Source organism: Myotis nattereri (genome assembly GCF_964212035.1).
Source record: "Myotis nattereri genome assembly, chromosome: 9".
In the NCBI taxonomy this organism is placed as follows: domain Eukaryota; kingdom Metazoa; phylum Chordata; class Mammalia; order Chiroptera; family Vespertilionidae; genus Myotis; species Myotis nattereri.
Genome location: NC_138084.1, coordinates 38536163 through 38563736, shown reverse-complemented (window position 1 = coordinate 38563736; position 27574 = coordinate 38536163). Strand labels below are relative to the sequence as shown.

At 45.3% G+C, this 27574-nt stretch overlaps 1 protein-coding gene across 1 annotated transcript; it reads left to right on the top strand.

The window, feature by feature from the left end:
• The first annotated feature begins 481 nt into the window (after positions 1-481).
• Positions 482-23209, top strand: OLFML1 (olfactomedin like 1). The gene is made up of 3 exons (XM_081099108.1): positions 482-718; positions 1971-2259; positions 21562-23209. The coding sequence occupies exons 1-3, from the start codon at positions 593-595 to the stop codon at positions 22350-22352; spliced, it is 1206 nt and encodes a 401-aa protein (XP_080955234.1). The 5' UTR covers positions 482-592; the 3' UTR covers positions 22353-23209.
• The last annotated feature ends 4365 nt before the right edge of the window (positions 23210-27574 follow it).

Sequence of the window (27574 nt, the reverse complement as noted above, 5' to 3'; positions counted from 1 at the left end):
TTGCTGTGCCTTTAAGAGCTACAGGAATGCAAAGAGAGTCTGGAGGAGGGGTGGGGTCTCCCAACAGGACTTCTGGGAAAAGGATCCTGGGAATTTTTGCCAGAAACAAAGCTGAGATTGCAGCTCTGAGAAGTTGGGAGTGGTGTGTGTTAGGTCAGGGCTGTGATTGGACTGCAGAGTCCACTGGGGGGAGGAAAGCAAAAGTAAAAGAGTTGGGGAGAGGGGAGAAGCCCTTCCTGCATCCACCCCAATGCACGTTCACCCAGGCCCAGAAGCAGGGTGCCGCACTCGCCTGGGGAGGGTCCATGTGTGTGTCAGGGTGATGCCAACAGTTGCTGGACCCAGGAAGCTCTCTTCCTCAAGTCAGCCCGCTAGGCCTCCAGGGACCCGCTTGCCAACAGCTGGATTTGATCACCAGCTTGCAAAGTGAGGTCATGCATCTGGTGGAATAACAGGCAAACTTTGCTTTCCGGCTGTTTTTAGAGGATTTTCACAGCAGCGGCTGGAAACCAGGAGACCACCACCTGGACCCTTGAGTCTTCTTCGAGGGGCCCAGCATAGAAGATTCCACCCCTGGGTGTTTTGCAGGACGATGCTGGCCCTTCAGCGAGCTTCTGCTCTCCTGGTTCTGTTCCTCTCCGCCTTTGTGCCCCCGCCACAGTGTGCTCAGGACCCGGGCATGGTGCACTACATCTACCAGCGCTTTCAAGTCTTGGAGGTAGGTGGCATCGGTGCACCTGATACAGGAACATGCTTCTCTTACCCATGCTTCCCTGTCTACTTGGATGCATTGCTATGGTTACACTTGAAATTTTTTATGATCTAGTGGTTTAGAGCACCAGAGTCCAGACTGTGCACCTCCTAGACCTTGATCAGGGCTTCCCTCTGCAGTTTTTCTCATCTGTAAAATGGGGATGTTCATAGAATTTACCTCCTAAAGCTATTCTGAAGATTTAATATTACTCCATAGTTAGAATAGTGCCTGGCATACTGGTAAATGTCCAAAACTGTTATTATGTGATGGTTCAACTTCTAAAATCTGAAAATTAAAATTTAGGGTCACTTTTTCTTCATTTTCACTATAGCAGGATGAGAGCTAATTTTAGCTTTGCTTTTTGTCTTCTTAGGATAAACCGTTAGGTCACTGTAAAAAGTCATGATATTGTTGTGCCAAGAAGCCGACCTAGCTTCTTTTGCCAAACTGAACTTGGATTTAGAAGTGAGCAGATTTCAGCGATGCTAAACGGAGAAAGAGCCTGGGCCTCTTCTCCATACACTGCAGCTACCATTTCATTGAACTTTGCAAAATGCAACATTTTTGTAGCATGAACAGGCTCCCCGGGGCAAATGTGACCTTCTGCCCTACTTGGCCTTTGACACAACCCTGGTGTTGACATTGACTATCTCATGCTTAATCATCTTGCTTTTGTACAAGCTAAATTTTGATAAATTATCTTCTTTCAAAGACATTCTTGTCTCCAATATTTATTTTCAATATTTTCCAGAAAAGTCTTAAAAGTCCAAATTGTTTGGTCATCTATTTACAGTCAGGGCAAAATCATTCCTCAGAGCAGGCCCAATGTTGTCTGGCCAATGGACTGAGGCTGGAGGCGGTAGATGAGATGTTCCCAGGCCTGTGGCCTCTTGCTGCTTCTTCACTCGCTCCCTCCTCAGACCCCTCCTCCCCAGCCCCACCTCCTTAAAAGTGCCGGAGTTATACTCAACCATGACGTTTAGCACCAACTTGCCCACATTGAAAAATATATAGGACTAAATGCATGGGAAAACTTAAAAATTGATACATTGAAGTATCCATAGCACTTTAAAGTAAGAAATTAAGGGTGATTTTTATTTTCCCCCTTTTTAATTATTTGTATTTTTTAAATCTTTTCAATGAATGATAGCTATTTATATTACTTGGGTAACTTCAATAACTAGCAGTAATTTGGGAATTTATTTTCTGACTAAAGCAAAGACTGCAAATATGTGCCCAAGCAACGAAGGCATACATTCAAGACTTCCGCGAGTTCTCAAAAAACATATCTGTGATGCTGGGGCAGTGCCACACCTACACAAGCGAGTACAAGAGCGCAGTGAACAACCTGGCACTGAGGGTGGAGCGCGCCCAGCGGGAGATTGACTACCTAGAGTACCTTCGGGAAGCAGACATGTGCGTGGAATCAGAGGACAAGACGCTGGCAGAAAAGCTACTCCAAGAAGCCGAAGAAGAGAAGAAGATCCAGGCTCTGCTGAATGCAAGTAAGAGAGCTGGGTCTTGTATATCATGCTGGGGACTGTCACTCAGAGACACAGACAGTGCAGGGGTGCTGGCCTAGTATGACAGTAATAGCTGGATGTGCCCTCTTATGTGCCCATGTGGAGGCAACCTTAGCAGGGAACTGGTGTCCAGAGGAGAATCCATTCTTAGAAAGCAGCTTTTCATTTCACATGGCATTCCTAAGGGCTCATAGAAGGTCAAGGCTACAGTGTCAGAGGTCAGCCAGGAAGAGCATCTCCTGATAGACCTTGGTTTGGTGGAGACGTGTGGTTGCAGATCTTTCCAGGAGAGTGACAGGTTGGTGGATTCTCCTAGGACCCTGTGAGCCGGGAGAGGCTGCAAATGTGCCAGGCAACGCTCAGGGTCAGGGTCTGCAGTGAATTATTATTGTGCACACTGTCCCAATGGTGGGATCTCGGGGGTTAGTATCCTATCTTGTGACCCATCAGAATCACTTCCAAGCCATTAAGAATAATGTTTAGGAGCTCAAATTAAAACAAGTAGCAAGCAGCAAAAACATAAATGAGAAGGAAAATGTCCTATGCGTGAGTCCATTTTGTGAAAATAATGACGAGACAATTCCCTCCCCTTCCCCCCATCCAAGCCTGTATTCTGAGATGGTTTATTGCAAATGGGAAAACTTTATTTATAGGCTAATTATGTGTGCTCCATATGTGAGACACTCCATTAGGGAAATAAGACATAGCTGAATGCCATCATGGTGCCATCATCCCTTCTCAATGTAACCCTCATAAGAACTGCATGGTTCTTCCCAAATGAGATGACACTTGAGATGAGTTTTGAACAAAGAAATTAGAGAAGTATGTGCAGAGGGGACAGCATGTCAAAGATATGAGGGTGTGTATACTTGGGCATGCAGATCTGCAGATATGGCTGAGTGGACCTGTATGGGGCAAGTGAGTGTAGGGAAGCAGGACTGAAGAGTTCAGCAGGATCCAGGTAATGAAAGACCTTGCATGCTAATGGGTTTGCACTTGACTTGAGAAACGATAGAGAACCACTGAGCAGTTTTAAGCAGGGGCATGACATGAAGGAAGAGGACAGGACTAGAGAGCAAAGACCAGCCAAGGGAATACTGCAGTAATTTGGGCAACAGTGATGCTGCCTACATTGTGTCATTGAGATGGAGAACAGATGGATTTGAGAGCCACTGAGACTTGGAATCCACATGGCTTGGTGACTGATAATTAAGAGTGAAAAGCGAGTGAGAAGGATGCATTCAAGATGCTTCCCAGGGATTTGGCTTAGGTCATTGGGTGGTTAATCAGAAATATGTTGGGATAGGAAACCCAAGAGGATTTTTGGAGCTCTTATTACTCTACTTTTTTTTTTTTTTAAGCACTTAATACTTTGAAGTCTTCTAGCTCATTTATTTGGTCACTGCTTGGATCTCAAATGTCAGCTCTATAGGAGCCTAAATCCTGCATTTCATATTCAATGCTGTGTGTGTCCCAGTGCCTAATATAGTGTTTATGTTCAACAAATCTTTGTCAGTGAATAACTGAGAAAATGAATGAATGTAGAAGGATTGTCGGCACAGAGAGAGGGGCTATACGGGTTTGAAAGAACAGGGAACATCTTATCTCTGAGTCAGAAGACAGAGAGGAGAGTGCCTTATCTATTATAGGAAGCAGTGGATCAAGTTGGTCAAGTGAGTAATCCTTTTTGGCCCTGACATGGTATTGAGATGAGCCATCCTCTGAAAAGGAACAACTGGGGATCAGCAGGGGGTGAGGGGAGGGGTGAAGGTAAGGATGAGCTCGCAGGGGATGGGACAGAAGCTGCCCCAAAAAACCAGTGTGTAAGATTGGGGGCTAATGTGGTCTGAGCTAGAATGTCCCTGAACTTTTGTGCCAGGGGTCAGGCAGGACCCCAAGCCTAAACAGTTAGTGAACAGTTAGTGGATCCCTGAGCTGCTCCTTGTCCTTGAATACCCTGAGCCCCTCAGGATTTGAAGTGCCCCTTTCCACTCCAACTTAAGCTCAGCATAGTCTGGTCTTCCTACTTATTTAACTCTCATCCTCTGCCTCATCCCTCGCGCACTGAAGGCCTGAAAATTTCCCTCCCCATGGTGAGTTCCCTGTCAGCGTTCTGGAGATTGCTCCTTCCATGCCTGGGGCCTCTGGGGCCCTCATTTGGTGATTTGGTTTATGTTAACAACCACTTTTGCCCCAACTCTTGGATGGGCCCTGTGCTACATACACAGTAGGGACAGAGGAGTGAGTAGGACGTGCTACATCCTGCACTGGCCCTTTTTACTGCTTCTTTCCCTCTGGTCTCGCTCCTACAGGCTATCTGCTATCATGCAGGCTTCCCACAACACCAAATGAATCACATTACTCCTCTGGGTGGTTTTGTTTTGTTTTGTTTTGTTTTTTTGTCATTCACCATCAGTTATGAGCAACAACAAAAAATCCATTCTAATCTCTTAGCCTTTTGTATAGAGAAGGCCCCTCACAAAGTGGCACAAATTCATCTCCAGCTTCTTAGGTTTCTGTGACTTACCCAATGCAGTTGCAATTAAAAATACAAATATTGTTTTCTCTACCCACCCTTTATGATTCAAAAAGCTGTGGATTCTGTGGGAAGACTTCTGGGGGTGAGGGAGGTTGGGAGGGGGGCTCCAGCAGTTTGGCCTGTAGCACCTCATTCAGTCCTCCAAGGGAGCACTCACATTTTTAACTATGTGTGTGTGTGTGTGTGTGTGTGTGTGTGTGTGTGTGTGTGTAACTGACTCCTAAACCAGATCACGAGATCAGGAGCTATTACATCTTTTTTTCTGTATTCCCAGAGTCTGGATCAGGGCATCCCATGAAGGAAGCTGTAAAAATTGTCTATAGAAGAGACACTAAGAGCAGGAGGCCCTGAGAGCTTAGGATGGGGGTTTGTTTCATATGTGTGCATGCGCGCGTGCGCGTGTGTGTTTTACAGAAAATCTAAAGGGAGAGGATAATATGACTTCCTTGGGAAAATTCAACCTTGTGTCTCAAGAGATTTCCAGAAAATTCTAACATTAGTCTAAGTGGTGCTTATTTCAGGAACTATTTCTTGGGTAACTATGAAGGACCAGGTTCTGGGGATAATTAATATGATGGAGTTGCTCTGTAATTAAACCATTCCCTAGAGAGCTATTCCCAAGTCTTCAAGCTTTATTTTGAGAAGATCCCCAAAGATGTTCCCATGAGAGCCACAGTCCCAGGGATGTTTGGGGGCAAGTATATTTTTAGAATATTAACTCTAACAAACATAAACACTCGCTTTCTCCTCAACCCCTCTCTCTCTTCTTCCTTCTCTTCCAGTGATAGAGGGAGAGCAGGTACACACACACACTTTAGAATGCAGTGAGTGAAAGATACTGGAATACAATCTAACTTATATTTTAAAATCTTTCCAAGTCTTTGATTCTTTAGCTTTTATTAGTATAAAGAAATTTTGCATTGCACTTGACAATTTATGGCAAAACACCATTGCCTCAGATACCCAGATGGAGAACTTACCCAACAGAACTCTTCGGCCAATCCCACACACTTGCATTCTTGTGTGGATAAGAGTATTAACCTCTTTTTAACTTGTAAATCACTTATAAAGAAATTCTCAAGGCAGTCAAAACGAGCTATTGTGAGAGATTTTATTTCCTGTTTCAGTCCAGCTCCTTTTATTACAAGGATGCGCACAGGTTACCTCAAGTAACCCTCTTCCTGCTAAATTAAATAACTCATGTCTTTTGTTAGATCATGTTTGAAAGAAGAAAGTCTGTTGCTGCAAATTTAAATGCCTGTGGGATCCATTCAGGTAGTGTAAATGTGTGAGCCTCATACTCAAAGCCATTAAAAACAAAATAAAATAAAAAACAAGACAAGTAAGCAAACAAAAACCCTCTGGAAGCCAACTAAAACATACCTGTGAGCCAAGCTGCAGGGTCTGTTAGTTTGTGGTAAGTGCAGCCGAACATTAAGAGATGTGTAACTCTAATTTAAAGCAGATATATTTCCATGAAGGAGGAGAGTGAGGGTATACACACAAGTGTGAGCCCAGGAGAGTGCTTGAGTGCACACACGTGTGCACACATACGTGCACACACACTCTTACACACACAGGTTCTTCACCCAGAAGTTGCTGCATGCATGGGGCCAGCAACGCTAGGGGGGTAATGTGCGCAGCTCATCCTGTGCTGCCTCCTCGAGCAGTGGTCGGCAAACTCATTAGTCAACAGGACAACAACTGAAATTTCTTTCGAGAGCCAAATTTTTTGAACTTATATAGGTAGGTACATTGTTATTAACTTAATTAGGGTACTCCTAAGGCTTAGGAAGAGCCACACTCAAGGGGCCAAAGAGCCGCATGTGGCTCAAGAGCCGCAGTTTGCCGACCACTGTCCTAGAGAATTCAGGGTCACTGTGCTGGGTCCAGAAAGGCCCCTGTGCACAGCACGTCTCTTGTCCATCCATCCGGAAGGCCTGTGGTCTAGGAGGATACCTCCAGTCCCATCACTACGGATACTAACAGAAGGTCCCAAAGTTGTTTCAGCTGCTGCCTTTGGGCTCTAGGTGGAGTGAACATCCATTTATTCTATTTGGCTCACTCATTTATTCATTCATTCAACAAATGTCTAACTGAATTCCAGATTAATGCTGACATTGTGCCAGGCATTAGAGATGGGACACTGACTGGTATAGCATCTTGTCCTGAAAAAGCTTATAGCCACGTGGGGAAGCACGTAAGCAAAGAGGATAACAGCCAGAATGAGACTGTCCGGTGGAGGTGTCACAGGAGCAGAAGGGGCCGGCACTAAGCAGTTAAGCAAGGTCAGGGCTGCCTTGGAGATGGGGGAGACGGGAATCTAGAAAGTAACCCTCAAGCTGAGTTTTAATAATGAAAAGAACGGATCAAATGGAGAATAAAGGGCACTTTGAGCGAATGGAACAGTGTGTGGAGGCACAACGGCCTGGTCGGGCTTAGCGTTCAGTAGATCTCAGGTGAGGGGGGAGTCTTGGAGAGGAGATTAAAGAACCAGACGAGAGCTAAGCTCCTTTGTGCTAAGCCAGGTCACACTTTCACGCTGTGGGAAATGACAGTCATGTGAACAAGAGTAGGTAGTATTTATTGAGTGCCTGTTATGTAGCAGGTCATCTTTAAGCATTTTATATATTGGATCATATCACCTAATTCTCACAACAACCCTATGAGATAGGGTTACAATCATCCCCTACTTATGGGTGAGGAAATCAAAGCACTGAGACGATAAGCAACTCTCCAAGGACTCAGCTAATTGGCGCCAGAACTGGGATTCAAACGAAGGCAGGCTGGCTCCCACCCTACACCTCTCCCACTGTGTGAGCTATGCTGCTGGACAGTGGTAAGCATGGGAGTGTCCGGGCTCAGACGGAGGTTTTAGGAAGGTCATGCTGGTCACAGTGTACAGAAGGGACTGCAGTAGGGGAGGCTGAGTGGGCATAGGTGGGTGAGACTGGAGGCAGGGAGGTCATCTCCAGGCCTGTCACACAGGCACTCAAAGTGGGAGCCCTCTGTTCTGAGACTAGATGCCTGTGCCCGCAAGGCTCCGCTGCTTCTGATCTTATTGTGGGACACACGTGAAGACCATGTCAATTCTCTTGGTTGCTATTTGATGGTGATTCCTACCATGAACAGTTGGGTTTAAATCCTTTTAAATTTTGGCCGCGAAGGGTCAATTTTCTTCCCCCACCTTCTAGATTTTTAATTCCTGACTTTTCTTCACTTACTCTTAAACTACAAAACTCCTCCGCTTCCCTCTGGTTCCCTCAGTTCACAGAAGAGCTGCACACACACTTTCCTGTGCTAGCAATCTCAGGGCATCTCTTGGGCCCCCATCTGACCGGCACCACAACCCGTAGATTCTTCCTTCTGAGTATCTCTCAAATGTATTCTTTCCATCTGCACCACTCTGATCATCCCTGGTCTTGATTATAAGAGCCTCCTAACTGATCTTCAGGCTGCCACTCGCTTGCGGTACCAGGGCTTTCTTGTATACTGCTGTCATCAGGGTCATCTTGCTAGAGTTACTTTATCATTGCTGTATCAACGTTGATGGCAACCACAGCCTACAGGCTAAAGCAAACCCCATAAAATAGCATAAAGAAAGCCCTTACAACCTGACCCTAATCTAGCTTTCTTTAAATAATTTATTGTGTTATTCTCTATGAAAGTAATACCTGCTGAGTAAATAAAAGCTATGAATAATGTATGTACTATAGTTATTGGATTTACTTTTATTATGAAAGTAGATAACAAGTCAACAGTTGACCACAGCAACTTGGAACATTTCTCAGCTTTGTCCTGTGCCACTACTGCCTATCTCCATTCACCCGATGCTCTATGTTGTGTCTGATCTGCTATTCTGAAAACAAAAATATACTTCATGCATCCCTGCATTATTCATGCTATGTTTCTCAAGTCTGCCACAGTGCCTGGAACAGAGTAGAAATCAATATTTTCTGACCTTGAGAAGTAGTTTATTAGACAAAGTTTGCATTAAGCACTTTTTATCTGTTATCTTGTCCATGACAGCTCTGCTAGGTGGACACCGTGATGACTTATTTTCAGATGAAGGAGCTGTGGCTCAGGGTGTTTCCCGCAGCCTGACTTCCTCCCACATTCCTGCTACATCCAGAGGACGCATCACCCCGAGACACACGGGATTCATCTCAGCCTTCATCTCTGCTCCCCACCCCCTCACCTCTGCCCCGTGTCAGTGATCTGTTGCTACAATAATCCACATAACAAACCACTCTGAAAGTGAGCAGTTGAAACAACAATCACTGGTTATTTCTCAGGAGTCTACAGGAGAGCTGGGCAGTTGTGTTGGGCTGGGCCAGCCTTGGCCCCTCTTGTCTGGGTTCCCTAGTGGCACATTGCCCGGGGATGGCTGGCAATGGCTTCAGCTGGGAAGACTTGGATCTCCTCCATGTGACCTCTGATCTTTCAGAAGGTGAACCTGGTGGAAGCAGAGGTCTGAGAGAGAGGGCACAAGCACACCAAGATCTGGTCACTTTTACCGAATTCTTTTGGCCAAAGCAAGTTCCAAGTCTGGCTCCAAAGCCCACCCTAACAAGGCATTTGGTCTTGACCCCCTGGAGACAGGCAGTATTCAGGATCAGTTTTTAAGTTTGCAATTTTCTATATGAGAACAGTGAATCGGGCATTAGTGTGCTTGATAGTTTTGAGATGAGATAGTAGAGCCATTGAGAAGAGCGCTGCAAAGTTCAAGTTCAGGATAACAGGCCCTAGAATTTGAGAAAGGAGGACAAGAACAAAATGAAATGAGTTTATCTCACGGGGAAAATCCATGGCGAAATGTCAAAATGACTTTGTTTCTAACTACACAAATGGGAGAATGGCAGTACCACACCTAGAAATGGAAAAGAACGTTTCTATTCTTTTTAGTTTGGTAAGAATATTACAGGGGGGAAAACACTACACCCCAAATACCCCCCAAACAAACAAAAGCCAGCTCTGTTTTTCAATGAAAAATAAATAAAAGCAGGAAGTTCATAATTACAACCTTGGAATGCTTAAGTGTTGCAACAGTCCGATAATGGATACAGAGTAGTAGAGCGGTTTGATCAGAAATTCCCGGAGGACGGCCCACTTTGGGCATTCCTTTCCCATCAGTGTTGACCAGCCTGGATCCTCTAGGACAGCATTCTCAAACTTTAGTCTCAGGAACCCTTTACACTTTTAAAAATTATTTGGGACCCCAATGAGTTATGTAAGTTACATCTATTGATATTTACCTTATTCAGATTTAAAATATAGAAATTGTAGTGTGTGCTAGTTGGTGTTCTAGGATAAGACAAATAGCAGTGAATATACAGATTTGACAAAGCCTGCCCTCCTAAGGTTTACATTCAATTGAGAGGAGTCAAACAGTGAATATGTTAAAAGATAAATATAACATGTCCGATAGAAAATAATAAATACTATGGAGGAAAACCGAATAAGATATGGAGAGCTGGCCGCCTCCGGCAGGAGCACCTGAAGGAGGCTGGCTGTGTGGGACTCCAGCTGTGGGACCTCATGGTGCAAGCAGACTGGACACACACAGCTTCAGCTCCCGTGCACCCCCATGAAGCAACCAGCCACAGATCAAGTCTGTTTTCTGTCTCACAATCTATTGCTAATCACCAAAAAAGGAAAACTGTCAGGGCTCCGTACTGGGTGCCATGGAATACTTTGAATTTAGTGCTGGGAACCTAGAACAACCTGTGACATGGATTTAGCAGAGTTCTGTCTAACTCACCAAAATCAACATCTAGAGCATTTATTGTGTTCCAGGCCCTGTTTAAGCCCTGGAGTCACAGCCCTGCAAAGCCACCTCTGAGGGTTCACTGGGTACCATTTCATAGAAGCCTCCCTGCCTTCCTGCCGTCCATCCGCGCAGGCACTCAGACACTGAAATAGCGCCTGCTCATGTCCACACGTACCTCTTGCTATTCAAATCAATTTGATGTTTAAGTTGGCATAGCATGAGTTGGGATAGCAGGTTTGGACACTGACTAACACTGCATTATATGAATTGAACTGATTCCTGAGTTTGGACAGTAAGTAGAAGGTTCAATAGGAGGTAAATAGGTACTGTGTCCCAGGCACTGTGGATAAAGAGACAAATAAGACACGGTTTCTGTTTGAAGTGATGGCAAGGAAACAGTGAATAAGCGATCCCAGTTCAGCACGAGAAGTGCCCTAAGAGAGAGATGCACAGAATGCTTCACATGCAGGAGGAGCAGCCATCCCCCGACCCCCCACCCCCCTCCACTGCTCTGCGGGACTCAGAGATTTTGTTTTGAAAGACAAGCAGATGTATCCCGAGTTAGTGAAGGTGAGCTAAGGGGAAGTATGGGCAATGCCTGAAACTTCTGAGAGGCCATGGCATGGTTGGTGACTGTAACCAGTCTAGTGTGGCGGGAGAGTGACAAAAGAGGAAATCAGAGGAAGGACCTTGAGTGCCACGCTAGATATCTGAAACTCATTCCATGCGTGAACAGAATGACATGACCCTAATTTCTAGAAAATTAAGTTCACGTTGACAATGTTATTGTAATAGCTTGAAGGGATGTAATTGACTACTCATCTGAGAGCTGTCATCTTTGTCATCCTGGTGCCTAACATCATACCTGTCACTTGATAGGTATTTGTAACTGTTTATTAACATGAATACAATTCAGGTGGTTGAAAAAGTCAAGTTCATAACAGAATTTTAAGAGGCAGTCAAAACATTCATGGTTTTCTGGGAATTCTCTTCTCTTTAATGAATTTGACATTCTTCTTCCCAAGCAAACCTGCCCTCTCTTTTCTGTCACTATCTCATGTGTCTGGTCATCCCATTCTTGAATCTGGTTTGTTACCCAGCTTCCTGTAATTGATTACTAAGACCTGACCTCTCTTTTTTTAAAAAATATATTTTATTGATTTTTTACAGAGTGGAAGGGAGAGGGATAGAGAGTTAGAAACATCGATGAGAGAGAAACATCGATCAGCTGCCTCCTGCACACTCCCTACTGGGGATGTGCCCACAACCAAGGTACATGCCCTTGACCGGAATCGAACCTGGGACCCTTGAGTCCGCAGGCTGAAGCTCTATCCACTGAGCCAAACCAGTTAGGGCCTGACCTCTCTTTTTGTTCCTTGAATCCCTACTGGATTATACTTACAGACACTCTACTTGTCTCTCTGTGGCCCCTCTCCCACTCTGCACCCCCCCAGTTCATTCTCTACCAACATCCAGACTGATGTTCTAAAACATAGTCCTACTGAGTCCTTCCTACAGAAGGATAAGTCTCACCGGGTTGGAGAGTGTGGTTATTAAATAAGGAGGAAAGTATTTTTTTAAATTCAAATAAGTGATTTTTGTGTACGAATTCACTGTGCTGCGGCCTTGGGCCAAATTCTGTCCTAATTGCTTGTCTGCAATTCTGCCTGAGGGGAAAGCACAGGCTTCCGTTCTTTGGTTTGCAGGTGGAACCTTGAATGCCACTGTCTCTGTTAAGTAATTTGCATCTTTCTTTGAGATTATTTGTAAGAGTTTATTTGAGCCAATAATTTGCATCTTGGATGGCCTCAAAGGTTTTACATTTATTTCCTATCCTTCCTTTCCTCCTGCTAATTATCTCTTCTCAAGAGAAGCACAGCAGGGAGTCTCAACTTACCCTTATACTCAAGCACTGGAAGTCTATCCTCCCCAAATTCCAAAAAAGGAATGTATAAAAATTATAAAATATATGCCCTTAAAAACTATCCAGCCTAAACCCCTTGTTTTATGGTGGAGGAAGCTAAGCTAAGGCCAGATTGACAAAGGGACTTTTAGAGAGACACAGCAAGAACCAGAGATGGAATTCAGACCCCTCAGGGCTCCGACTCTCCGTCCCAGGTTCCATCGACCAGGGAGGGATAGGAGAAGCAGAAGGGAGCACATGGGGGAAATTCTGTTCCTTTTCCCCCAGAACTGTTTCCTGATATAGACCATCTATCAACACCTCTTCGTTTTGCTGTTTCTCCAAGGACTCTGCATTAGAATGGAGGGATAGAAGGAGAAAGAATTTTTGTGTGTTAGTTTCTACTGTAATTTACTTTATTTTTTTTAATTTTTCAATTACAGCTGGCATTCAATATTATATTAGTTTCAGGTGTACAGCATAGTGGTTAGACATTTATATACCTTACAAAGTGATCCCCCCCCATGAGTCTAGTACCCACCTGACATTATATACAGCTGTTATATTATTGGCTATATTCCCTGTGCTATACTTTACATTCCCATGACTATTTTGTAACTGCCAACGTGTACTTCTCCAGTTTAAATGAACATTTTCTTAGGGGTGACATATTGAACGTGCCTTGCTCTTAGACATAATCCCTCCCAGCTAGGCTGCAAGCCTGCTGGCTTCCCTCCTAGAAGGTTGGGCAGGTGGGAGGCTTCCTTGTTAAGGCATATATCGTATCACCCTGTGGTTAGGTCCCAAGGAGTTCATTGCCCTCACCCATGCCTGTGTAGGCACACCCAGACTCACCCACTCTTTACCTCTTTTCACCACACCCATACACACTCCTCCAACATGTCCCTGGGACTAGCTAGAGGTGTCCTGGCTGGCCCTGCCTCCAGGCTCAGACTGAGCTCCAAGGACACAGCTCTGTGACCTATCCAAGTAACTTATCCAAGCCTTTACTTTTTTTTCACTTGGGAAGTGGAGATTAAAATATATACCATGTAGGCTTATTCTAAGAATTAGATAAATTAATCTAAATACCTATCACAGTACCAAGCAGATTATAACTTCTCAAGCCTTTGTGCTTGTTTTTTTGATAGCGATGGGGAACTGTTTCTAAGATTCTCTAATATCCCTTCTCCTCACCATTAAAGGTATCTGTGATCACTACAGTGGTTCTCAACCTTCCTAATGCCGCAACCCTTTAATACAGTTCTTCATGTTGTGGTGACCCCCAATTTCATTGTTACAATTTGAACATAGTTAAAGCATAGTGATTAATCACAAAACAATATGTAATTATATATGTGTTTTCCAATGGTCTTAGGCGGCCCCTGTGAAAGAGTCGTTCAACCCCCAAAGGGGTCGCGACCCACAGGTTGAGAACCTATGACTTAGAAGCTTAAACTTGCATGCATTCACCCTCTGTGATCACCAGAGAATATGGGAGGAGCAGAGCATTTACACGAGACAGCTTGAGCTTGTGAAACTGAAAAAAGGTATCCTGGGCCCTAGCAGAGACGGGCCTTGGTAAACAGGGAAGCCCACTGCTCCTTCCATGCCGCCGCCCAAGGCTCACTGTGGCCGGGGATCCTCTGTTAGCTCCTCCTGCAGTGCATAGGTTCCCAGCTGGCCCAGGCTCCTCTGCCTTCCCCCGGGGTTGACTTTCTATAATGCAGGTCAATCAGAACAAAGGTGACCCAGAGGCCACAGGGAAGCAATCCCTCAGGCTGGCAAAGCATAGCATCAGGGCACAGGGTGGCAGCTGATGGCTGAGAGACTTCTACATCTCATCCCAACGTCTGGCTCTGGCCACGCTGGGGGACAGGCAAGTGCTGTGAGCTTCTGGGAACAGACAGTGACAACATGACCACTGAAAGGACCGACCTTCTTGGGACTCAGCTTCTCCCACCCAAGGTTGGTCCTTACCCCACTCCTGCCATGTGTTCCCTTGACGAGAACCTTGTGTCCGATTTTTAAATGAAGTAACGGATTTGAAAGTATCTTACAAGCTTTAAAGTACTTTACAGATAGTATTTACTTAGGACTGTGATCACAACTCCGGATATGCAGCACTATTTAGGCCCTAGAACAGCCGTGGGCAAATTGAAATGAATAAAACTATTGAAAAAAAAGACCGTACCCTTTTATGTAATGATGTTTACTTTGAATTTATATTAGTTCACACAAACACTCCGTCCATGCTTTTGTTCCGGCCCTCCGGTCCAGTTTGAGAACCCATTGTGGCCCTCGAGTCAAAAAGTTTGCCCACCCTGCCCTAGAAAGACATCTACTTGAATGAAGCTGTTTTCCTCATTAATTCAATAGGTGGTTATTGAACCCGCTGAGCACCGAGTTGGGCGGTAGGGTCCAGTAGTAAACATGAAGACGAAGGCCCTGCCGTTGTGGAGCTTACAGTGTGGTGGGGAGAAGGCCAGTAAGCTAATAAGTAAAACAGGTAACATAATTACAGAATGTGAGAAGTGATCTCAAGGAAATAGGAAAAGATGCTATGGGCTATAGGACATCATTTTAAATTTAGGTGCAGTAGTCTCAAGATGATTCTTAAAGAGATGATATTGCAACTGTGATTTGAAAGATGAGTAGGAGCAGACTGTGGAAAGATCAAGAAAATGATCACCCCAGGCAGAAGGAATTGCAAGTGCAAAAGCCCTGAGGCAGAAACAAACTTGACTTGCTCCCAGAATAGCAGGAAAGCCAAGGTAGTCACAAGGCAGTGAGCAAGGGAGTGGAGGGGAGAGGATCAAGTCCCAGAAATAGGCAGCAGCCAAATCATGTAGGTCCTTTAGGACAGGGTAGGGCAGTGATGGCGAACCTTTTGAGCTCGGCGTGTCAGCATTTTGAAAAACCCTAACTTAACTCTGGTACTGTGTCACATATAGAAATTTTTTGATATTTGCAACCATAGTAAAACAAAGACATATATTTTTGATATTTATTTTATATATTTAAATGCCATTTAACAAAGAAAAATCAACCAAAAAAATGAATTCGCGTGTCACCTCTGACATGCATGTCATAGGTTTGCCATCACTGGGGTAGGGGATTAGGATTTTATTCCAAGAGTGATAGTAGAAAGGATTTAGCAGGTTAGTCACATAATTTACTCTTACTGATTTGTGGAGAAGATACTTTATATCAGCAAGAGTAAAAAAGGGAGAGAAATTAGAGACTATTGTTATGGTCTAGGCAAGAGGAGAAGATTCAAGGAGTACAAAGGAAGAGGTGGTAGGAAGAGAGGGAGAGACATGCATTTAAACACTTTAATTTAAGTATAATGTCATAAAAGTAAGTTTTACTATCATAACTTGCTGGTGTGGGAGAAATGGAGGGAAAAGAATCAGGCAGGACTTCCAGAAAATAAATTTGTTGGATGGTTCTTACCAGAAATGGGAAGAGTGGGATTAAAGAGAGTTTGGGGGATAAAAGCAGGAGTTCTGCTTTAGACGGGTTAAGTTAGAAGATATCTAAGCAGGAACATTGAGTAGGCAATTGGATAAATTAGTTTGGAATTAAGTAGGTATGTCAAGATAAGACATTATTTTAGATATAAATTTGGAATTCATCATTTAGAATTCATATGGGATTCAGAGCCATGTGGTAGAATTAGGTGACTTGGAAAGTGATTGTAGAGAAAAGAAGTATGAGGACAGAGCACTGAAAGGTAGATGATGAGAAGGAACCAGCAATGGATGCCAAGAAAGAAAGCCAGAAAGATGGGAGGGGTGCTCCAAAAAAAAAGAGAAGAAAAAGTTTCAAGGGGTTGAGTAGGTTGAAGATTGAGAATGGACCCTTCATATTTATAAATATGAAGCTTGTCAGAGACCTTGACAAGAACTGATTTAGTGGAGGGGCAGGGGAATTTAGACCAGTGGAGAACTGGAGCTGATTAGAGTAGCTTCGAGGGTATTTGGAGGTGAGGGAAGTCCTCTTTTAAGGGGTTTTATTGTAAAGTGAAACAGAGAAATGGAGCCACACTAGAAAGTTCTATTTACTTTGGGGAATAATCCAATAGGAAGGGAGAGACTATTGAGGCAGGAGAGGAGAGATAATTTCATGTGCTATATCCTTGAGTAGTGAGAGGGGATTAGATCCACTGAAAAAGCAGAGCAGGAGAGAAGGCAGAGGGTATGGGTTTAGGTACAATTGGTAGATTTGGTGGCTAGAAAACTCATTCATTCATTCATTCATTCATTCATTCATTCATTCATTCAGCAAATACTGGCCTGTGTGCTAGTTGCTATCCTAGGGGAAAGACATGCAGCAGTGAGTGAAACAGATAAGACAGAGTTCATGCCCTCATGGAGTTTACATTCTATTGAAGGAAGTCAAGCACTATATGTTAACAGATGAGTTTACGATAGGTCAGATAGAAAATAGGAAGCACTTCAGAGGAAAATGAATGAGAGAAAAGGGTTATAGAGAGCTGGAGAAGAGGTTGCCATTTTTTATCAGGTTGTCAGGAAAGGCTTTAATGATCAGGGAACATTTGAGAACAGACCTAAAGGAAGTGAGGGAGGAAGCCATGGGGAAATCTTGGGGAAGATAGTTGGGTTGCAAGCAAAAGAAACAAAGAGTGTCCAATTTCTGGGGCAGGATAATGCTTGGCATAATTTGAGGAACAGCAAGGAGACCAGTGAAGCTGAACAAAATGAGCAAGGTAGGAAAGGTGTAGGAGACAAGGCCAGAGAGGCAGTAGGGGGAGCTCACATATGCTCTGGAAGGCAAAGACTCGAGTTTTACTCTCACTGAGATGGAAAGTCACTCCTGAGTTTTGAGCAGACATGTGACATGATCTGACTTACATTTTAAAATGACCCCTTTGGCCCTAGCTGGTTTGGCTCCGTGGATAGATCGTCAGCCTGCAGACTGAAGGGTCCCAGGTTCGATTCCAGTCAAGGGCATGTACCTTGGTTGTGGGCACATCCCCAGTGGGAGTGTGCAGGAGGCAGCTCATCGATGTTTCTCTCCCATCGATGTTTCTAACTATCTGTCCCTCTCCCTTCCTCTCTGTAAAAAATCAATAAAATATATTTTAAAAAATAAAAATAAAATGACCCCTTTGGCTGGGAATGGACTATGGGAGTCAAGGACAGAGGTATGGTCACCAAGTAGGAGACTGTCACAGTAATCCAGGGAGGAGATGTAGTTCTCAGGTGGCTCCTATTTTCTCAGTGAAATAAGAGGCAAGATCTTCATAGGAGAGTGAGGAGGGCATGATGGAGGCTTGAGGAAAGAGAAGGTATGATAATGGTGGGTGACGAATTGATTAAGGATCTACAGTAGAATTCCTACCCAAACATCTGGAGTAACAAGCAGTTTGATAAAAAAAAAAATAAATAAAATAAAATAAATGCTTACTTACCTCAGAACCTGTGGGACTTCTCTGACTGTGCACCTTTCTTTCTTGTGTCCAGTTTCTCTCCCATCACCCTATTTCTTGTCCTCTAACTCTAGATGACCTCCAGTTGACCACAGAACCCAAACATTTATTAAGCAGAAAGTGACAACCCACTGGCACATCAGCTTCTTGTACCAAAGTCTTTGGAAGGATTTAAGGAGGCCCTCAGAGTGCCCAGTTCTCCTCGAGAGACTGTTATACACATGTGTATCATTTCACCACCTCACCCTCCAGTCAGTGAGGGAGGACCATAGAGTTCCATGCTTTTATTAAGACCATCCTCTCCTACCCATGATACAGATCTCATCAGTATTTGAGGGAGAACCACAGAGTTTTTCATATTTTCTGCCACCATAATACCACTCACCTCACAATAGACTGACTAACAGAGCAGGCCCAACAAGTCCTCAATTAGAACTGATAATCCCTGAAATGACCAGTAGAACTAATATCATCTTGATCCAAAATTCTAAGACTCTAAATGTGCTATTTCTGAAAAATAGCATATTAAATGGCAAGATGGAAATGGATTACACCAGTTCAGTCCATTTCCCACTGGACAGATCGTAGGTGACTGGCTGCAGCCTAACTTCAAAGGAGGCTGTGAATGTGTAACTAGGGATGAGGAAAATGAAATGGCATTTGATGAACACAGACATTGTCTTTGCCATAAGCAGTCAGAGGTAAAAACAAGTAGGCACACAGAGACAGTGGTGACACAGAGATCAAGGAAAGAGAAATCTTCAAGAAGGAGGAATTGATCAATGATGTCATGCTACAGAAAGGCCAAGGAAGATATGGACATAAAAGGTCTGATTTTTTCCTGGTAACATTATGAAGAGTAGTTTCTGTGAAGTTATAATGATGTGAAAGAATGGGAGATGAGGAAGTAGACTATTCTGTAGGAGAATCTAATGAAGTAACTAGAAAAGGGTGTCTACTGAGAGAGATTTTTTTTTTAATGCAGGCAAGATGTTTACAAGCTAAAGAACTCATAGTGAAGGAGAAAGTCAAGATAACAGAAAGGTGATAACTCATCAAGGAGGTCTAGAAGAAGCCAGGAATGGATGAGGCCAGAGCACAGTGAATGTGTTAGTCTTGGACAGGAGGAATGGCATGGCCTCTTCTAAAATGTGTGGGAGGGTAACAAGGGCAGGAACAACTGAAGAAAAAGTTTGTAAGTGAGGGAAAGGAAGTGAAGGGAGTTCATGTCTAATGGTGTTCATTTTTCAAATGGTTGATCTGTTGTTCTGAAGGGAATGGTGGGATAATTGTGGAGGGTGTATAATAGCTGCTATATGTGGAAGATGTGAGGCTAACCATGAAAAGCAGTATTGTATTTAGGGCTCAGCTGAGGTTGGGGATCCCTACTGTGTAGCGGCACCAGGATGCACCATTGTGAGATTTTCTCCACCAGTGCACTCTCCAGGGCAGAGACAGGTGTTTGAACGGATTTTTGTAGAGTGGAATATTGTGAAGTAACGAGAGATTGATGGGTGAAGGTGCTGGTCAGAGAGCTATTACAGTGATCTAGGATGGACAGGAAAGGAAGTGAGGCCAAGAAAAGGCTGATGGCCTGGGAGAAAGCAGAGGTGGAGGGACTGGACAGCATGAGGAAATGGAAGAACGAAGGGGGTCAGAGCAAAGGAGTGGGGAAATGAAGAATAAGATGTTGGTGGTGGTAAAGGTAGGATATTAGAGATTTAGATTTATGGTAGGGAAGAGTTTTAAAAGGAGAGGGGATCCAGAGTATGGCCATGGGAGGGCGTTGCTAAAGTGACTTGAAAGTAAGGTGCTGTGGAGTGGAAGAGGTTGCAGAGCTCAGGCTCTTGATGCATTTGGGATAGCATCCTGAACAATAGTCAGTTACTTAGACTAGGAGTTGGCAGTATGAGCTACAAAGGAAGGGTTGGGTTTGTTGTTGTTGTTGTTTGCACAAAAGTGGAATTATAATAGTCTGAAGTGGCAATGAGGAGCTAGAAAAATGTAAACCCCTCTTTTCATTTTATTTTCCTCCACCTAGTTTATATCCTTATCATCCTGTTTGAATTATAGAAATATTCTAATTGGTTTCCCTGATTCTAGCCTCTTTCCCAAGTATCTATTATACACATGACTGCCAGCTAATTAATCTTGTTGAACAGCTTCATCATTGCTCACCTTGCTCAAAATCCACAGTAGCTCCCTATCTGCCTGTAGAATAAACTCCATCTTCCTTAGCCCCACCCTCAAGGATCCAAGCATAAATCTGGTTTCAATCTACTACTTTGTTTTATGCATCTACTTTGAGGCATAAATTTGATGCCTCAAATTGCTTTAAATTTGATACTATGTTGTTAACACTAATCTTGGAGGATTTTCCCAAATAACGGTTTTGTTAACTGTCAGGAATGTTCTTCCCACCTATCTTAGGATGTCATTCTTCAAGGGCCAATTCAAATGCAGATTAGCCTCCACCTCCTCAAATGACATCTCTATTCCCTGTTCTTCTTTTGTAAAAAAAATTCACATTAAGCTTTATATCCTAGTTAGTCAAATATGTATTAAGCAAGAACTACTCCTGATTTATCATTGCATCTCAGCCCATGGCACCCCCAGCTCATAACACCCAGGTCAGTATCTTGCCTTTGTAGGTGTCCAATGTCTGCTGACTGAATGCATGCATGAGTTCATGAATAAATAAATGATTGGGTGAATAGAGCTCTTATGATGTTCTAGTAGTTTAGGGCCAGAGTCCTTCACTAGATGATGATCTAGTGTTGATTTTATGTGTGTGTGTTGGGGCAAAAGTAGGTTTACAGTTGTTTGTATGGAAAATAATACAATAGTTAATAAATAATAATACAAGAAAAAATAGGAAACCTATACATATGTGTGTGTGTGTATATATATATATATATATATATATATATATATATATAGAGAGAGAGAGAGAGAGAGAGAGAGAGAGAGAGAGATTATACAGTAGAAAAGAGATCTATTGCTTCAAAAATACTGTGGAACAAACCAAAACCAAAACTGAATAACTTAAAACAACAATCACTTGTTCTCATGGTCTGTGATTGAATTAGGGTTTGTTGATCTAGGCTGGGTTGAACTGGGGTGATTTGGTTCTACTCCAAGTGTCTCTTTTCTTAGCTAAGGCATGTTTTGTTTTGTTTTGTTTTCATGGCAATGTCAGAATTAGACTTCTTTACCCTTAATATTTAGCACTATTCTGGGAGTATTATATGCTAAGAACACAGCAGATACCCAATAAAACCTTGGCAAATGGAATTGAATTGGGCAGCTTCACACCTAGGTCATTCTCCCTGTCTCAACCCCCAAGTGCTCTAGAGAGTGAACAGGGCTTTTGACAGCCAATGGCTGTTTGTATCCTGACTTGAATGAAATGCTGACTCTTCTAACTGGACAGCAACTCCCTTAGCAGAGGCCCATTTACTCATTTAATTATTTGATTCATTGAATCATACCATAAATTGTCATTGATCTATGTGATAATTTCATTCTAGACAATGAAGGGGGGAAAAGCCATCTTTGAGAAAAGCAGATATTTCATGTTTATAAAGTAACCTTCCCTTTTTCTCCTGTTTGGCCAGGCTGTGACAACATGCTGATGGGCATAAAGTCTCTGAAAATAGTGAAGAAGACTCTGAACACAGATGGCTCTTGGATGAAAGATGCTGCCAGCAACTCTCCAAAGGTTTATTTCTTAATCGGATCCAGAAATAACACCATTCGGGAATTTGCAAACATGCAGGCACTCCTGGAAGATAGCACCAAGCCAGGCCCCCGGAAGCTGGTCTTACCACATTCCTGGCAGGGAACAGGCCAAGTGGTCTACAAAGGTTTCCTATTTTTTCATAACCAAGGGACTCCCAATGAGATAGTCAAATACAATCTGCAGAAGAGGACCGTGGAGGATCGGATGCTGCTCCCAGGAGGGGCAGGCCGAGCCCTGGTCTACCAGCACTCCCCTTCAACTTACATTGACCTGGCCGTGGATGAGCACGGGCTCTGGGCCATCCACGCAGGGCCAGGCCTCCATGGCCATTTGGTTCTCACAAAAATTGAGCCTGGCACGCTCGGAGTGGAACACTCATGGGACACTCCATGCAGCAGCCAGGATGCTGAAGCTGGGTTCCTCTTGTGCGGGGTCCTCTATGTGGTCTATCGTTCTGGTGGCCACGGCCCGCATCGCATCACTTGTGTCTATGACCCACGGGGCACTATCAGTGAGGAGGATCTGCCCAACTTGTTCTTTCCCAGGCGGCCGAGAAGTCATTCCATGATCCATTACAACGCCAGAGATAAGCAGCTCTATGCCTGGAATGATGGAAGCCAGATCATTTACAAACTCCAGACAAAGAGAAAGCAGCCTGTGAAGTAACGCATTACAGCCAGAGGGAGAGCGCCCTGGCCTTGGAAACTGCTCTCCAGGACACCGAGGCCACAGCCCCTCTGCAATACTGTCCCCCTCCAATCACACACAGTGAGAGGGTCTAGAAGTCGGAATGCATGTGCCTCCTCCCAGATGTTGCTGCCTTAGAGATCTTCCAAGAGCTTAAAGGAGAGTCTGGCATTCAGAAATTTTCAACAACTTGCATTACCCGTCCAAACGTCTTGCGATCAAGGCCCTCCACATTCTGATCCAGTTTACTTCCACCCTTTTCTTTTGCTAGCATTGACTCTAACTCTACCCGCCCCATCCCTCCAAGCAGTCAGACATGCAGGCCATCCTCTGATACTGCTGGCTTTTCTCTCCTCTGGCCTTTGCCCAGATGCTTTCCTCTTTCACAAATGCCTTTTGATATTCTTCGATATTTACTGCCTAACTAAAGTACGCTTTTTTTTATTGATGTTTAATCTGGATTTCCCCTAGCTCCGCCTCTTTACCAAGCTAGGCAGATATAATAATAAGGTAAACACATTAGCATTTGAATACCACCTTCCAGGTGCAAAGTGTTTGCACCTTTGTTACACATTTAATTCTTATCATGGGGTTGTATGCAGAACAAATTTTTAAAGTTGCCATTTTAGAGATGAGAAGAGCTTAGGTGAGCCATTTAAAATAACATAGTTACAAAATGAAAGGCAGAGCAATAAAATACTGCAAGTCCCATAGTTTTGTCATTGCCCAAGGAAGCACCAAATACAGTGTGTCTCCAAAAAATGTATGCACCCTTTAACAGCCGGCAGCTCAATTTTGAAAATGAAATGTATTTTAATAAACACTGCTTTTATAATTATTCAAAGTGTGTGTATACATTTTTGGGGGGACACTCGATATGTATGTTTGTCCACCCAATCATTTCATACCAAAAATAATGGTCTTCCCTTTAACCACTTTTCATGTTCACACAAGACCTTCCTATAGGCCTTTCAGAAGCTACTTCCTCCCGAAAACCAGTCTGCGGATGAGGACCCGACCTCTAGCCTCATCTGGTCTTTATTCCCCAGCATCTCTCTTCTTGCTTGAAATACAATAAAGCTGACACTAAGCAAACACACTTCATCAGGTTAATTTGCCTACATGCCCTCAAGCAAAGCAGTTTCAGGCCTGGGTTTACAGTGAACAAGCCTCAATACACTGAGGCCCTTGGTAAATATTCTGGAATCTGGATGGAAGCCAAATAGCCTGCAAGTGACTCCCTGCCACAGCAGGCGTGCCATGTGGCACAGGGGACAGAGGGCAGCTGTGCCTGGCCAGAGGGGCTTCTTCAAAATCTTTCCCACGCCTTAGTCCAATTCAGCCAGGTTCGGGTCACAAGTGCAGGCTCTGGTGCCAGTCCGTGTCATGTGCGGAGGACCCTGTGTTCCCAGGTTGGTCACATGAGAGGGTTTGCTTTGTATACTTGCAGCTGTTTTCCAGACTCTGCCAAGCTCAGGCGGGGCCATACGCAGTGAAGAGAGGTTTTCTTCTCTGTAGCATTTGAGTGGATCCTTGGCAGAATGGGATTACTCACCCCATGGATACATTGCAATTACCCACCATTCTAATAGAGTGATACAGAAAGCTCAAATCCATCGTGGAATGAGGCAGGTATGCATGAACATGATGATATTACCCGGCCCATGGGTTTGGGGACATTCCCTACCCTATGGGTAAAAGAAGATTACCCATTTCACAGGGAGAAGGGATGTGAGCTGTCTCTCAGAGGAGGGGAGAGCAGAGTTATTAGCGAGTGGAGCTACGTGCAAGTCCTGGGCACATGGTTCCTTTGGAAGCACAGAGGGGAGGGTGACTTTCATTTGCGACCTGCTTTGTTTTTTTGAATTGATAGTTTTGCAGGGTGCACTTTTGACTAACAACCCACATGGCGCCTGAAATTCCTGCAGCTAGAATCACTCTTTTAAGTCAAGGCATTTTCCCCAGGAAGCCCCTAGTAATGTGCCACTTTTGTACACTTTGGGCTTCTTCCAGGTCAATCGCCTTTTAGCTCTGGGGTTTTTGTTGGATTTTAGTCCAGATTAAAGTCCCTATGACCTATACTAATGGTTCTTAAACTTTACTGCATGCAAGCACTTGAGGAGCTTTTAAAAATCCTAATGCCAGGCCAAACCCCCAACCCATCAAATCGGCACTTCTGGAGGTGGGACTCAGATACATTTTTGAGTCCCCTCCTCCAAAGTGGTTCCACAGTGCAAATGAGCTTGAGAGCCAGGAACTGACACCATTCTTTAAAGTGATTTTTTTAAAGCAATGGCATAGTTCTAAGAACAGACTAGCATCTTCTGGGGGCTGGGGGTTGGGGGCTGGGCAGTGGGCCCCTGGGGCAAGGACATGTGGGACTTGGGAACACCCATGAACTCTGAACTGCGGCAGCCTCCTCCACAGAAGCCTGCCTGCTGCTATTTTAAGGAAGTGAAAGAGAACTGGAGGGTGTCCTGTTGTAACACAACTCTTGTGGGCCCCAGCCTTCCTCTGCTGGCTTTGCCCTTAGTCTGCTTCTGGCCGGGTTCCTGCAGTGGCCGGAGTCTCATATTTGCCAGGCTGGCTTAAGTCCTATTCATATATGCATCTTCTGGGCACACTGGTAATTTCAGACCACCGGGGTAATGTGAAAAAAGATGTGTCTGTGGCATTTGTCAACACTCCAGCCTGCAGAAACGTAGAGAAGAAAAAAAACAACTGAGGCCAGGGCTGTGGTGACTCCTGCCAGAGCTGGGGACTATGCCAGAGTCCCTGGTGCCGCTGCCATCTGAGGCCCACACAGGGATTTTAATCAGCTGAACCGAGCAACTAATGCTTGGAGGCCTAGGCAGGGCAACAACCTACCAGTACAACCAAAGGGGATTCGGGCCATGCACTAGGCAGTGATGGCGAACCTATAACACACGTGTCAGAGGTGACACGCGAACTCATTTTTTTGGTTGATTTTTCTTTGTTAAATGGCATTTAAATATATAAAATAAATATCAAAAATATAAGTCTTTGTTTTACTATGGTTGCAAATATCAAAAAATTCTATATGTGACATGGCACCAGAGTTAAGTTAGGGTTTTTCAAAATGCTGACACGCTGAGCTCAAAAGGTTCGCCATCACTGCACTAGGGGAAGGCTTTGGACGGGTCTTCAGGGCCCGGTCCTGCCCAGATTCTAGAATCCGTTCCTGTGGTCAGACCGTCAACGCTTTTCTTGGGCCTGTGGACCCCAGCCTTGGTGCTGGGCACCCCAGCTGCTTCTTGTCCTCAGCTGTTCACAAGGCAGGGCACCAGTGCCTCTAGATGGCGCTGACCACTAGAAGGACCTCCACCCCAAGTCCAGGGGCTCAAGTGCATGGGGACCCTCGGGTGCCTCAGGGTCTTCCATAGTGAGGTGCGGGCTGGGGTTGGACGGGGGAGACAGGGAATGAGAGGTTTCCCTCTGGCCAACCTCAGTTGGGACAGACTCGCACCGGCCCGGGGGGTCCGGCCATCCAAAGGGTAGTAGCGCTGTGTGTGCCTCTAATCGGTTTTTCTATGTCTTCTTTCCCGGCAATTCGCGGCACGAATTCCCTCTCTGCTTCCCCGTTTTCCTCTCTTTCCGCCGGGGGATGGTGCTGAAGGGCCGGAGAAGCCCAGGACTGAGAGCCAGGAACCGTCCGGCGGCCTCCCGGGGCGGGAAGGGTGCGGGGATGGGAAGGTGACAGGGCGGGGCGGGGCCCGCGAGGGGCGTGGCCTTCGGGGGAGGCGGGGCTTGGGAACCAGGAGCGCGGCCGGGGGCGGGGCCGGGGCTGGGAGGACCTGGGCTGGGGCAGGTTCGAAGGGGCGGGGTGACCAGGCCGGTCCCTAGGGAACCCGAACCTGGAGGAAGGTCCTTCGGTTCGCAGCGGTGCGGGAGAGGGCGGGGGAGTGGCCGGAGGGCGGTCCCCGGGGAAGAAAGGCGGGGGAAGCGGGCGCCTCGGGATGAGCCTCCGTGGCTCCCCGCCCCCGTCACGTGGGCTCCAGACCCGGCCGCTGCCGGCCAGTCCGCTGGTGGGTCGGTCAGTTGGTCGGTGGGTCAGTGACCTGCAGCTCGGCTCTCAGCTCTCATGTTCGGAGGTGGGAAGGACACGGGAGCGGCCCGCACACCTGAGCCGCCCGGAGAGGAGTCCCGCACCCAGGTCAGTGGGCTCTCTCCACGCCCCCAGGCCCGCTGCAGACCCCGCAGGGGCATTGCCTGGGACCCTGGGTCCCCAGATCCTAGAACCACCCACGAGTGGAGGCCAGGGGCAGGATGGCGTCAGAGCGTGTCCCCAGCGCGAGGACGGGGACCCTCTTCCCCCTCTCTGGCCGGAAGGCTGGGAGGACGGTAGAACTCCTGTGGATTTGCTCCGAACCTGCACCCTGCTCTGCCCGGGACTAGGGACAGTCTGCGCCCCTGCAGGTGCTAGGATGTCCCTGGAGGTGCGCTGGGTGGTCGCCCCTTCAGGGCTGTGTGGTACGTCAGCTCTGCTCGGTCCGCTGGAGCAGCAGCGTAACCTAGAGAGCCCAAGGGGGTCGGGAAGTTTACGGTCTGTTTGCCCAAGTAAATCTGTGTGTGACAGAGCGTGGGTCCGGATGCTAAGCCTTGGCCGAGACCAGCTCTATACTGTAATTGCAAGAATGCAACAGGCTTTTGAACCGCTCGAGCCACTGCCTCCCACTAGACAGCAGGAAGGGGGTGGTCCTACTTGAAAGTGGGCTCCTCCACCCCCTCCTGACATCCCCACTCCAGACCCCAATTTTCCCTCAGATAAAAATGAAGTTATATAGCTAAGGCCGGAACTTTTCAAAGTTTGGGTGGGATCGAAACAGGCATTCTGGTCGTTTTTTAATTATTAAAAAAAAATAAATGCAGAGTATTATATTTTTACATTTACAGCAGCTGGGTATTTGGTATTGATCCGTCTCCCTTTCCAGTTTGGGTCTACTTCTGTCTTTCTCTTCATCTCTCTCCTTCCTCTCCCAGTTCCTGAATTGATTATAATACAAACCTGAAGTGTTTCCAAATGTTATTGCGTTTTGTGAAGTAAAATGCCCAACGACAGAAAGGTAATTGGCTGTAAAAATAATGAATTCATCTTGAGCATGTTCAGTCTTTGGTTATTATTTGTATATGGAAAACACATAATGTTGTTTGAGTTAGAGATTATGTTTCTCTTTGGGGCT